Source organism: Eulemur rufifrons, chromosome 23 (genome assembly GCF_041146395.1).
Source record: "Eulemur rufifrons isolate Redbay chromosome 23, OSU_ERuf_1, whole genome shotgun sequence".
Classification (NCBI taxonomy): domain Eukaryota; kingdom Metazoa; phylum Chordata; class Mammalia; order Primates; family Lemuridae; genus Eulemur; species Eulemur rufifrons.
Window position 1 is genome coordinate 16,892,241 of NC_091005.1, and position 14,883 is coordinate 16,907,123.

General features: G+C 38.5%; 1 protein-coding gene across 1 annotated transcript in view; it reads right to left on the minus strand.

The window, feature by feature from the left end:
• CFDP1 (craniofacial development protein 1) overlaps nt 1–14,883 on the minus strand; it is an 80,369-nt gene that overhangs the window by 53,983 nt on the left and 11,503 nt on the right. Inside the window, exon 5 of the mRNA XM_069497894.1 lies at nt 8,994–9,113. Coding sequence (XP_069353995.1) covers nt 8,994–9,113 — 120 coding nt within the window. The remainder of the gene's footprint in view (nt 1–8,993; nt 9,114–14,883) is intronic.

Below are 14,883 nucleotides of genomic sequence, written 5' to 3' on the forward strand. Positions count from 1 at the left end.
AAAAATTCTTCTTTTGTTTCCACCTCCTACAAGCACATCATTTCACAAGCAGCCAGGACTTCAGGATCTCAGTTTAAAGCAGAAACCAATGCAAAGTGCAAGTTTTTCATGTTCATCGTCAAATTAGCAATGACTGAAATTGCACCACATTTCAAATTCAAGGATATGCTCATAATCAAAAGGCTCTGTTTTTATGGTCTTAAGCATCCAGAATTACTAGGTATAAAGATGAATGTTTGTTTATGATCATCCATTTTCTCAATGATATGGAAATATTAGCCTAGTTTTAAATTATTTCAGCTTAAATTTATCACAAGTTCCCTTGAGTAAAAGGGTTTTGGCAAGAATCCAGGGCTAAGTAACTGAATATAGTAAGTGCTGGACTTTAGAACAGCCTGATTTTCAATCCCTGACTAAAATAATTAGAACACAGCTGCTCAGCCACTCCCAAAAGAAAAATCCCCCAAACCCAATTAAAATATTTATCTAATATGAATTTTTCTGTATAATCATAAACATCCACGAAATGGCAGCAAGTTGCCTTTATCAGAACATAAAAATCACTGGTTGCTATGCTTGGGACGAATGACATTCTTCACTGACATTAAAACATTTTGGAATAATAACTTCCAACACAAAGGACCTAAGAGAGAAGTAACACACAACATTTTCAAAGGATCAATAATATACAGTCCCTAAATTGGCTCACAATTTCTCTCCGTGTTTACAAAATTCAGATTTTTCACTTGAACTTTTTACTTGAGTTTAAAAATATATAATTTACCATCTTTACCATTTTTAAGTGTAGAGCTCAGTGGTAATAAATACATTTATATTCTCCCCCACTTCATCCCTCCTCTCCTTCTTGGTCTCTGGTAACCACCAATCTACTATCTTCATGGGATCCACTTTTTTAGCTCCCACATGTGATATTTGTCTTTCTGTGCTTAGCTTATTTTGCTTTAACATAATGGCTGAACTCTTAAATGGTTGAGAATTAATTAACTTTGATTATATGATATAGACTACCCAGAGGTAATATGCAAACCTTAATTTATTCATTCTATAACATCTGACAAATGCACAAAAATGTAACATTAACTTGATAAAAAGTCCATTTTTAGTAAAGATTTTCAAAATTTTAAGGGAAATTTAAGCCACAACTCAAACCATCAGGTTATGAAGATCCAGTTAAAGTAATGATCATGGAGAAAACCCTGATGAAAATGTACTGCTAATAATGTGCAGAAATGAATTCAAATGGGTATCACTTATTTAGCAGCATCTATTAGAATTTAAGATGCACATACTGAATGACCCAGCAATCTCACTTCTAAGAATCTGTTCTCCAGAACATAAAAAATGTATGTGTAAAGATTATCACAGAATTATTCATAACTGTAAAATGTGGAAAACTAAGTGTTCATCAATAAGAGAATGGTTACTCAAATCATGGAATATTCACAAAATGGAGTACCATGTAGGCATAAAAAATACAGACCTTTATACTGAACCTGGAAGATGCCCAAGATAGACTGTTAAGTAAAAATATAAATTGCAGACTAACACAGACACTGTAAATCCATTTTTGTCTTAAGTGTATATATGAATACAATATACTAACATAGCACAGGGAAGGATCTGTACAAACCTGATAATCCGTTAATAACTACCAGCCTCTGGGGATGGGAATAAAGGATCAGGCATGAAGAAAGGAACTTTCACTGCCTTCTTTCTGAAAAAATTTAAGTGGTGAAACTAGAAGCCATTTTTACTTGTAATTAAAAAAAAACCCAAAACAACAAAAAAGATTTTGCATTTCAAGGAAAAAGAGATGCAAAAATGAGAGAAGAAAAATCATCTTTCACTCTCTAAGCACAATGGTAGAGTTGAAAACAAAACAAATTCTAATACAAGAAAAATGTAGAAACTGCAGAGTACACAGAAATCTCATACCAAGAAACTAATCTAATTAGGCAAAGAAAAATGTATAGAACTCATATCCCCAATCTTAAGAATGCTTCAAGTTCCTGGGATCTTGCCAAAGAGAAGCTGTCTTTTCAGGAGAAATTCTGCCCTCTAATGTACACTAAAAGAAGTTCAAGCCCATGAAGCAATAATAAATTGCTGTTATAAAGTTAACCAAAATATTTTCACTTCATTCCTAGACCATCATAATTATCTACTTAAACAAAGGTCTTCAAATCTTTGTTCCCAAATCAATTTCTATTATACTGAGTAAACGTTACGGCTGTCACACTTCAGGTACCTATTCTATTCTTCCCAATACACCCAAGAAGCACCTAAAAGCACTTAACTCATTTTTCACACCAGGAGAAATTCAGCATGACCAGGGGTACAGGAATAAAACAAATTAAAATTTTATAATAAAATTTATAAAAGTTTATAATATAGATAGACATGTGGCTCTCAAAATCATAGATTTTTGAAACTGGTTAGCATTATAATTCAAGGCTAAGAGCAAAGAAAAAAGGCTGCTCTGTGTAGTAAAGTTTATCTTCTCATAGAATTTTCTAGGAAAACTGGAATTTGTTTAACTCTGGGCCACCTTGAAAACCACTAGGCATATTTCCTAGGTTCACAGTATTTGGTGTAGGTATTCAATCCAAACTCACAGAGGTACTCCATCCTGGTGACCGCAAATGAAAAAAGTTCTCATTTTGAAAGCTTTTCTATGTTTGGAATCTCATTTAGATGCTCACACTGGCAGGGACTGATTCAAATGGCAACAATCCCCCCTTCCCTGCCACGAATATCACTAGTCTTTCCAGCCATACTTCTCTCAGTTACTAGCTTGACCTGGTACAATATCTTTGAATCAAGAATGTGAATGAAATTACCTTTAAGAGATTCAAAATATTCCAACTATTCATGGTGAAATCTTTAAAGAATTGTTTTCTTTACTAAATTTCAAATCTATTTACTTTGTACCTGCAATACCTGTAGAGGTATATTTTAAAAACAATAATAAGTTAAAACCAAATGAAGCAGGGTATTAGGCAGCCACTGAAGAATATGAAAGTGAAAGTCAAGTATAGGATGTTCTTGTTCCAACATAAAGTATATCATTCTGGAACTGATATGTAAGATAACAGCAGTACACAAGAGCTGCCCAGACAGGAAGACTGCTGCACAAATAAAAAGTTCCTGGGGACTGGTCAAATACACTGAATACTAGTAAAGCATAATGGTCAGCATTACTGTCTTTTCAGCCTTTAGTCCGGGTCTTGTATCCTCATTATGGCAATGTGAGGAATTCTGCATCTTCTACCTTTGGGGCAAACACTGCTAAACTTATACCACCCATGATGTTGTCTGGGACTCAACAATATGGTCTTTTTTTTTTTTTTCATTCAACAGACCAAGAAGAGAAAACAAACACTACATGGGAAAATAAATGATGTCTTTCACCCTTGTTACATTGCTTTAGGTCATTCCCAATCTATAAGGAAGCAGCTAAACAGTAGACTCTTAATTAAACAAGTCAATACCTATGCATGAGACTGTAAGTTTCTTTTTTTAGAGACAGGGCCTCACACTGTCTCCCAGGCTGGAGTGCAGTGGCACAATCCTCACTTGCTGCAACCTCCAACTCCCAGGCTCAAGTGATCCTTCTGCCTCAGCCTCCCAAGTGGTTAGGACTATAGGAATGCACCACCACACCCAGCTAATTTTTTGCAGAGACAGGGTCTCGCTATGTTGTCCAAGCTGTTCTCAAACTCCTGGCCTCAAGTGAGTCTCCTGCCTCAGCCTCCCAAAGTGTTACGATTATGGGCCTGAGCCACTGTACCTGGCCAGATTATAAAATTTTAATGAGACTAATGGTAGCCCACTGCAGGAACAAAGTAAGTAGTAGATGTTGGGTTGAAAGTAAGCAGTGTGGGGATGAAGCATGGCCAGCTGGATACAAGTAGCTAACGGTATTGGCAGTGAGGGCTGGGGGCTGAGGGAAGAGCTGGATCAAGGGCTTGGAATGACAAGAACATGGGAATTGAGACACATTAAACTCTGTGCTTTTTACTACCATATGTAAAGAGAGTACTTTTTGTAGTCTGATTCCTGCCTCTAATTAAAATTGGGCTTACTCCATTCCCAAAACATAAACTTTGGCTTTTTATAGCCTAAGCAGTGTGCTATTTTAAACATGTGGAGGAAATGCATTTTCAGTTACAAACATTTGCTCCTCTAAATCTGTTCTTATTTCTAAATCTGTGCTTATCTTAGCAAAAGATGTGGGACAGGATGTTTTACTCTCCTGCTCTGGTTTTCCTGTATTGCTTAAATCTGTTTAGAGAAAAGGAAAATAAACAAATAAAGTGCTTCTGCTGGAGAATTTCTATAAACTGAAGCAGCTCCCAAAATGAAAAAAAGTCTGTGGGAAAAAATTTTTACTGCATTAAGATAATTTTAATATGTTAGATTATTCCAGTAAATTCTTCCCTTGAAAAGACTTTCTATACCCTGTGTGTGGAATCTGCAGCAGATACTAATGTTTGCATTGGTAAAATGTGCCCACTCAGCCAACCTGGAGCAGCTGAATTCCTTTTGGCTCTGTCTTTTCCCAAGCACAATTATAATTGTAAACTTTTTTGAGATGCATTTCAGAAAAATGAGCATACCAGCCTTGAAGGACATTGTGGATTTATTAAGAAATTCAAGTTACACTGTGTCATAATTAAATGTGTACATTTTCATGTACAAGCCTGGGTTCCTTTTACTCAAACACTTGGCAGACATATCCTTGTAATCTGGTTATGTTCCATTAGAGCTTTGAAAAAAACTGATTTTGGTCACCTTACCCCCTTTATAAGGGAGGCAGAAGTTCACTAATCTACTGAAAAATATTTCACTTGAAGAGTTCCCGGGAACAGCTCCCGGTTGGCCCTTCCCTCTACACCCTTCTCCATGCTGCTCTCTGCTCCAGGAGCTACCCTGTATACACAGCCTGATGAAGACTCTCCTTAAAATAAACTTTAGTCAGACTCCTCTGAGCCCTCTTCTCAACCAAGCCTTGACACTGGCCCTGTCTTTTGCTAGGCCTGTGTAGCCCTGTTTTAGCAAGAATTCTGCTAAGTCAGTTTAGAGAGAAGCCCCTACCCTTGATGTCTGAACCCCCCTAGCCTGCCTTTAGCGAGAATGAGAATCCTATTTAATCGGTTTAGCAAGAATCCCCCTACCTTTGATGTCTCCTCTTAGCAATTTTCCATCCACTGACACCCCACCCCCATTCTGCCATAAATCTGCAGTTGTCTTTGCTGTATTTGGAGTTGAGCTCCCTCTTTCTCCCCTACAGAGAATCTTGACACCTATCTCGATAGTCTTGAATAAAGTCTTCCTCACTGTTTTAAAAAGCAGCGGAATAATTTTTTCTTTAATAAGCCTCAGTGCGCAATGGAGTGCCCTGACAAGAGACTGAAGGGAGGGAGGAAAGGGGAATCTGGGTTATATATTCCCGTGGCTTCCCCCTGGGGGGTGGGTCAATCGCTCAACTGAAGGTCTGTCAGCTCCTGTCAGGAGGTCCACTTCACACAACTCTCTGTTGTCCACTGCCACCAACTGCCCCCTTCTTGCCCCTGCAGGCCTAGGGGTAGTAATGGAGTCTCATTATTACTAGCACCAGACGTTGCACTATTCCTATCCCTGTGGTTTTCCATCACTTTGTGAGTTATTAAATTCTCCTCAAAGTATCCTAATTTGAGGATGTTATCTGTTTCCTGCTGAGTATCCCTAATACAGATATCATCTCAGCAGATTTCTTATTCTAGAAAGGCTATAAGCTCTAAGAAAGAAGGGCATGGATATAGCAAGCAGAGAGATTTCCATGAGTGACTTAGTGACTTAAATGAGATTTGTTTTTATTTATTTATTTATTTATTTATTTTTTTGAGACAGAGTCTCACTTTGTTGCCCAGGCTAGAGTGAGTGCCGTGGCGTCAGCCTAGCTCACAGCAACCTCAAACTCCTGGGCTCAAGCAATACTCCTGCCTCAGCCTCCCGAGTAGCTGGGACTACAGGCATGCACCACTATGCCCGGCTAATTTTTCTATATATATATTTTTAGTTGTCCATATAGTTTCTTTCTATTTTTAGTAGAGACGGGGTCTCGCTCTTGCTCAGTCTGGTCTCGAACTCCTGACCTTGAGCGATCCATCCGCCTCGGCCTCCCAGAGTGCTAGGATTACAGGCGTGAGCCACCGCGCCCGGCCGAGATTTGTTAAGCTGCCAGTTCTCCCCCCTCTAGTTATTTTTATAATTCAGTAACAGAGAGTATTTTCTGAAACATACAGTTTATAAACATCAATAGGGAATTATTTTAAGAAGAAATATCCAAGGAAGCTGGAAGTAAATGTGCTAGTTGAAATTAACCATGCTAGAAACCTAAGGTAGAAGAGCTTCTTTGCCTTTATTTCCATCTGGTATTTATATTCAGTGGTAACTTCCACAGTAATACTTTTAATAAATTCAAGAAATACTGTTTAATAATACCAAATACAAATATGGCAATTCACGTAATAGCCTGCTGATGGCTAATTCGATAGAGCGTAGAATAGTCTACAGCAGTATTGGTCAAATTCAGGTTGTAGTAGATAGTGAAATCAATTCAGTGGGTCATAACGTTTTATAAAATGATACATGCTATATACAATAATGTAAAATAGAAAATTACAGTATATTTGTATAATCCTCACTAGAAATATAGTTTATTTTGTCACCCAATATATCAATAAGTAAAATAAAAATTTTATGAAATAGGCCGGCATGGCGGCTCAATGCCTATAATCCTAACACTTTGGGAGGCAGAGGTGGGAGGATTGCTTGAGGCCAGAAATTTGAAACAGCCTGAGTAACAGAGTGAGACCTCATCTCTACAAAAAATAAAATTAGCCGGGTGCGGTGGCACGTGTCTGCAGTCCTAGCTACCTGGGAGGCTGAGGCAAGAGGATTACTTGAGTCCAGGAGCTTGAAGCTGCAGTGAGCTATGACTACACCACTGTATTCCAGCCCTGGGTGATAGAGCAAAACCTTGTTCTCAAAAATAAGTAAGTAAATAAATAAAACAAAACCAAACAAAATTTATGAAACAATATTTACTCTTACTACATGGAATGTATTCTGATATTTTCTTTGAACTGATGATTGCAAACCACAGCTTGAAAAGTGCTGGCCTAGAGTATTAACAGGGCCAGGTCTGGAGAACTCTGTTCATATTAATACCACAAAGCTTTGCTCCTTCTTCATCTGCTTTTATGTCATTTCCACAGTAGTGGCAAGAAGTCAAATCCTTTTCCTTCTTAAGTTTCTGTGTAACTACTACATAACTTCTGCCACCCAGTAGCTTCATTGGAAGAGAAATACCCTTAATCTAAAGAAGATAAAGATATAGCAGATGCAAATGTACCCCTGTCCACATCTCCTGGCATTCACTGCCATGACTCATGCTAAGAGGAGCATCTCACTGCAAGCACCTGCAGCTCACAGCCTGAGAATAGCGGGCAAGGAATATGTGGAAGCCAATGTCAGATGGGTGCTGGACGTCACCTCTTGCTGTGCTCTTCCCAGTTGCTCTGAGCTCCCTAGCAGGACTGAGTACCAGCTACCACTAGCAGTCACCTGCTTAATAACTCACGCTTTACCAGCTTCCTTCCTCCCTTTTGCCTCCCTATTGGGGCTTCCTGGAATCACCTCTCACATAAGTGACTTGCATTGAAACCTTTGTCTCAGGGTCTGCTCCTAGGTAAATGCAACCTAAGAGAGTACACCACCGTAACACAGTGTTGTTTAGAGTCAGGGCTGCAAAAGTGAGGAAACTCACGCACTGATACGAAAATCAAAGCTTTAGGCCGGGCGCGGTGGCTCACGCCTGTAATCCTAGCACTCTGGGAGGCCGAGGTGGGCGGATCGTTTGAGCTCAGGAGTTCGAGACCAGCCTGAGCAAGAGCGAGACCCCATCTCTACTAAAAAAATAGAAAGAAATTATATGGACAGCTAAAAATATATATAGAAAAAATTAGCCGGGCATGGTGGTACATGCCTGTAGTCCCAGCTACTCGGGAGGCTGAGACAGGAGGATCGCTTGAGCTCAGGAGTTTGAGGTTGCTGTGAGCTAGGCTAACGCCACGGCACTCACTCTAGCCTGGGCAACAGAGTGAGACTCTGTCTCAAAAAAAAAAAAAAAAAAAAAAAAGAAAATCAAAGCTTTAAAAAAAAATGTAAAACAAACAAAATTTTACTGTAGATAGCAATGAAAGTGAACAGGCACAATCTCTGACTAAAGGTTCAGAAAAGCCAGTTTAGGAGATTTGTTCTACCCCAAACACCTGGGGACAAGAATAATACAGAACTCCTCAGTCAGCTGGTGCTCTGGGCTACCCACAGGATAGAGTCTATGTTCACTTTCCTGTGGGCTATGATCTTAGCCTTCTGTTATGTATTGTGATGCTTTACTTCTTACATTTAAGAAGAAAGGAATTTTTACTTCTTCCAAAGAGAAAGAATTCTAGTCTTTAGCTGAAAACAACTTGAGTCTGAAAAATATGAAGGGAAAAAAACTGTTAAGAGCCTGACAAAAATGTTATGAAAATTATCTGTAAATCACCTTTGACCTTTTTATGTTACTTTGAGGTCATGGGGAATGGGAGTAAGTCCTCAACCCAAATCTTCATTAAAAGTTCTGATGAACTGCTGATATTTCCATTCAAAAATTATTATTTTTAATGTAAAATTTACAAGTTCAGCTCTGTGGTCAACACTGTAAACTGGGACTTTTTCCAGGCTGGAATCAAACGAGAAAGCTATGGCTAGTTTTCCTTTGCACCTTCCATTTGGTAAACATTGCAGCAAAGTCAGAGCAGCAGCATAATTCCCTGTTTCAGGGAAGGAGTCATGGGAGCTGCAGCTAAAGCAGGTCCCTGCACTGAAAACAGCTTTTCCAACGCACCAAGTATACTTAAGACTGAGATTCAAATACTCACCCTGACCCAGCAGGGAGGGATGGCAGAGCTGAAGGGACACTGGCCTCTGGTTTTTCTTTCTCATTTTGTTTGAGGAAGGATTTGGCTTCTTTAGATGTAGCATCCACTTCCTTAGTCACCCTGTGCCAAGGAAAGAGACATCAAGTTTACAAGAGGACTAAAGAGGGAGAAACAAACTCTAAGACATTTACCTTTGAAAGGAAAATGTCCTTTGAGCTTTCAATAAATTCTCGCTGCTGTGCTTTAAGATTAAAGTTTATTACAACAATTTTACATAAAGACATTTTCCCTGACTAAAATGAACAAATGAAACAACAATGTATATAAATTTTATCTCCCTAAAAATCCCCCCCATGAGTCAGCATGAAACACACGTCAGCAGTCACTGCTGAATCTCAGTCCATGGTGGGTTACTGAAGTGAAGGCTGAAAAAGGTCCTCACACTGTACCTCACATATAGATTAGCACTCGGACTTAAAGGCCCCATAAAAGTTGAGATGGGGAGATGGAATTTGGGGAGAAAAACACTGGCATTATCTCAAGGAGAAAAGCAACAGTATGAACAACTGAAAAATACTCTGCAGAAGGCTCCTAGAATAACTCAAAGATGAAACAGAATCCCTTAAAGCTGGCTAAATTAGCACTAATTTGGGAATGGAAGAAAGCAACATGACCAAGAATCCTATCTAATTTCAAATGTGAAAAAATTACCCTCATTAAAACTGACTCCTAAAGGATTAAATAAGGATATTTATGGTCCCTGAAATTTCAGATAAAGAGAGGAGGAGAAATGCCCAATGCCTGCCTAGGCTTGCCAAGTCAACAAAAACATCTGAGGAATGTTGTTTAAATTCTATCAGTAGGAGGATCTAAGGTTATGGTCACTGTATTATGAGTGTCCAACCAGGTCATCCAGAAAAAGATTGGCCAAGAATAATGACAGGTAAATCCTATAAATTCCATCTTTAAGGAATGTAAGTCTCTATCCCCCTTCTGGCCCTCCTTCTACGACAAACATTCTTTGAGTCATCTTACACTCATCTTATGTTTCTCCACTTACCATTGTGTCATGCATACAAGTGGCACAGAATAAGAGTTTGGGAGATTTTGTATTAAGAATCTTCACTGGGAAAGACTGCCAAGTTAATCTTGAAAGGCAGCTTTTTAAAATAAACTTTTACTCCCCTGCTCACATTGTGATGGCTCAGCGTTACTCAGAGAACCAAATACAAACTGCTGAACCTCACATTCATAGGCCCTCTGAAGTCTGGTCCTACTCTACATCAGGCTCGATGTGTGTGTCTCTCTACTCTCCCAAATGGACCTCTCAAAAATCAGAGGAAAAACTTAAATGATTAGAATATCATTCAGTAATATTCTCTCTTTCTCTGTTGACCAACAAACAAGATATTTCCCTACCCCACTGATGCTGAGCTTGGGTATACGAGTTGTTTCAAAGGCCAATGAGATATTGGCTGACATGAGAGGAACAGAAACTTTACACATGCTTGTGCTGTTCCACCTGCTCCCTTGAATTGCTCCTTTGTGTCATAAAAAGAATGTGCCTCAAGTAGTTGCTGCTCCAAGATGGCAGAAGGACACATGGTGCAGACCTGAACCCAACATGCAGCTTGGAGCCGAGCCAAGCCTAGATCAGCTGAATCCCAGATACCTAGAGGCACATGAGTAACAAACAAATGCTTATTGTTGCATACCACTGAGGTTTGGAATGGGTGCTATATAGCATTACTGTAGCAACAGCGGACTGACAACACATTTACATTTCATGAGTGAGAAAATGGAAATCTAACGGGTTAAGTGACTTATTCAAGACTATCCGGAGGTTAAGCAGCAATGCTACAGAGAACTCTGTAAGCAGATAATATTTTCCAAAGATAGACGCCACAAATTTCCCATCCACACAAGTTCTTCCAGAATCCTGACGCTACCCCAGTAAGAGAGGAGTCTGTGTCACCATCCCTTGAAACTGAGTGGCCCTTTGTGGCTGCCTCAACAACTCACAGAGTTCTGTCAAAGTGGCAGGACATAACTTCTGAGGCTAGCTGATAAAAGGTGATTTAGCTACCACCTGGCTCTCTCTCTTAAGAATGCACCTTTGGAACTCTAAGTTACCACACAAGAAATCTGGGCTACTCTGAAGCCACTATGTGGGAGAGACCATATAGGACGACTACCCAGAGAGGCGCCTATTCCAACTTCCAGGTATTTGAGTCTTCCTAGCCCTGGTGTCAGACATGGGAGTAATGGCTCCAGACTTAGCCACTCTCTGACTAGGGCTGTACAAGGGAGCCTGAGCAAGACCTGCCCAGCTGAGCCCAGCCACTCCTAGAACTATAAGAAATGATAATAAAACAATTGTTTTTTTAAGCCACTAAATTTTGAGGTGATTTCTTTACAATGTTATATAGATAACCAAAATAAACCCACATCCAAATCTCAGGCCTATGGAAAGTCCCAGGGCACCAGACTAGAAAGTGTTCCTTTAAATCTCCTTGCTCTAGGTAGAATCTGGGGCAGGCCAGAAATGGCTAATGAAGAACAAGTAGACTTATACATTATGGTCTGAACACATGCTTTATTCTCCACTCCTACTAAAACCCTACCAAACAGAGGCAAATAAATTTAAAAAGATAAAACTAAACAAGGATAATGAGAAGAGGTGTAACAAAAAAGAGATGCCAATGCCAATCAAATCTTCTCAAAGTAGAAACCATATAGATAAGCAGTAATTGGCTCTGGGTTTGGTTTTCCCTGATCTTCCCCGTAGTCACATGGAATGGCCATCAATAATCAAGCCAACCTGTTTTACAGTACCCTAGAAGACTCATTAAATTGAGGTACCAGGAACCTTTGAAGGTACATAAGAGGAGTCAGGCTGAAACTAGCTGAAAGTTTGCATCAGGAGCAACAAGGCCCCTTCGGCACTTCAAACCACAGCACAGGCTACACTCCACCTCAACCCAGCAAAACCCATTACTCTTGGGAGAAATGAAAACTACAGAAGTTCCAGACTCACAAAAGGCAGATCTGAAGTCCATTCTGAAAACAGAGGAATTAAGTGAAGATCCATTTATTCACTTTTCCCTGGCCATACACCACCTCTAATACACAAGAGGGAACACTGACAGGAAAAGTCCTATTTTTTGCAATAGTTAATTCAAGTGTTCTCAGAAGAAATTCCATTTTAACTTCATTTTCACTTACTCAGAACTTCCTGAAAACTCTTTATTTGGGCAGAAACTTTCCGTGACTGGCCTTTTCCTAAAGGTGATTCATTTAGGAAAGTCTGAGCTAACTGATTCAGCTGGTTCTGCGATAGGGAAGGATAAAAAAATACTATTTTTCCTCATTCCCCAAGGTTAACAAGCTATACATTTTTCAAGTGGGGAAAAAACCAAAATGGCAAAAATCCAAAATTTAACAACTAAAATATAGTTAGAAAAACTAAAAGACTAACTTTGTGCTAACACTACCTTATACTTATACTTACAAATTCTTCTCAGTCATCACTAGCTTTTTCTCACATTTTTTAACGATGTAGTAATACTCTTAACTTGATATAAAGACAAAAAAGAAAAAGCAGAATAATGACATCAAGAGATTAAAAGATATGCTCAAATCTATATACCAAATTTGTATCTGGTTATCAATGAAAATTCAGATCTAGGTTCCCTCAGGAAAATTTCTTGTAATACCTTAATTTAAGTATAAATAATCTAAGTTAAAAAAAAATCCTGCCAATATGCCAACTATTAACAATATTTGTGTTTTCTTTAGGGGAAAGGAGTTATGAAGCACTTTTACTTGTCATGTTACACGTTACATATTTCTGTAACATAATTTTTAAAAGTAATAAGCATGTATTACTTCTAAATATAAATATTTATTATTCAAATTTTATTATATAATATTTGAATATTACATAAATGCAAAATATATTTGTGATAATATGTAATTTATAGAAAAAGTGCTTCCATATTTCATTTGTTTTGTTTTTGATACAGACATGGTGCTGCCCTCTTCTGACAAAAAATGAAAACAGCAGACTGCCTGAATACCCATCAAGTATTGTACTTAAAATCACCACCCATTTACTTTATTTTTTTTTTTTTTGTTGAGACAGAGTCTCACTTTGTTGCCCAGGCTAGAGTGAGTGCCGTGGCGTCAGCTTAGCTCACAGCAACCTCAGACTCCTGGGCTTAAGCGATCCTACTGCCTCAGCCTCCCGAGTAGCTGGGACTACAGGCATGCGCCACTATGCCCGGCTAATTTTTTCTATATAGATTTTTAGTTGTCCATATAATGTCTTTCTATTCTTAGTAGAGACGGGGTCTCGCTCAGGCTGGTCTCGAACTCCTGACCTTGAGCGATCCACCCGCCTCGGCCTCCCAGAGTGCTAGGATTACAGGCGTGAGCCACCGCGCCCGGCCCACCCATTTACTTTAGAAAATGAAACAGAAAATGTGTGGCAGACAACTATATTAGTATTTATAAGCAAAATTTAATTTGATTGGAAATTTAATGATTTCTCATAGAAAAAGCAATTGACCAGCTTTTCTATTCTCTATGTACGGCTACTGGTAAAGTTATAAATAAATCTTCTATAGATATTCTACATGACAGATGGAGAATTCAAGCCAAGAAAAAGTTCTAAAAATTTTTAAACCTATATTCCTAATGGTACATTAATAATATATTTTCTATATCATTTTTACAGGACTTTTGAGCCATTTAAGGTTTACCATCAGTGCTCTGCTACCCTCTACTGGACAACTCAATAGCTTTCTATATAATTTCTGGTAACAAAATATTTATACTAATTCACATTATTCAATGGATCTCCAAAATAATTGATTACCAAAGAAAGGATGCCTTACAATGGAGAATTCTGGAAGATATTGCTTTCAGTGGTCTAAATTATCACCACTAATATTGGGTCCCCTTGATGGAAGAGAAGCATCATCAGTGGAGTATTTTTGTTTAACATGATTATCTGAAGCTAATAATGAAGAAACAATGCAACGATCCAAATCGAGGAACATTATGCAATACAAATAGCCTGGACTCTTAAAAAACAAAAACAAAAAATCAATACTATGAAATATAAAAAAGACTTGAAAAACAGTTCTAAAAAGACATATGCAAAAAAAAAAAAAAAAAAAGACCAAATGTATTAATAGTATTTAATCTTGGATTGAACAAGAAAACAGCTATAAAAAACATTACTGGGATAACAGGGGAAAATTTTGAAAAGAATCATTTGTATATAGTTACTCAAAGTGTAAGCTGCAAAACTACCGGTTATTGGTCCAAGAGGAGATGGGTACAGAAATTTTGAGTATTTAGAAACTTGTTTAGCAATTTGACAATGTCATAATATTCAAGACATGATCAATAGACTCACTGCATTAAACAGAGTATAGATCAATTCAGTCACTGTCAAACATGCAAGGTGAGTCACATGTGAAATAAACTTGTGAATTAGTCATACTCAGACAATGTGTGTGATACTCTAGGGTTATTGTGTCAACTAAAACCCAATAAAATGTAAGCATTTATTTTTATAACTTATTTATTTCTTTTTAGAGACAGGGTCTCACTCTGTTGCCCAGGTTGGAATACAGTGGTGTGATCACAGCTCATTGAAGCATCCAACTTGTAGGCTCAAACAATCCCCTTGCCTCAGCCTCTCCAGTAGCTGGAACTACAGGTGGGTGCCACCTCACCTGGCTAATTTTTCTTATTTTTTGTAGAGATTGGGTCTCACTCTGTTGCCCAGGCTGATCTTCAACTCCTGGCCTTAAGCGGGCCTCGCACGTTGGCCTTCCAAAGTGCTGGGATTACAGGTGTGAACCACCTCATCTGGCCA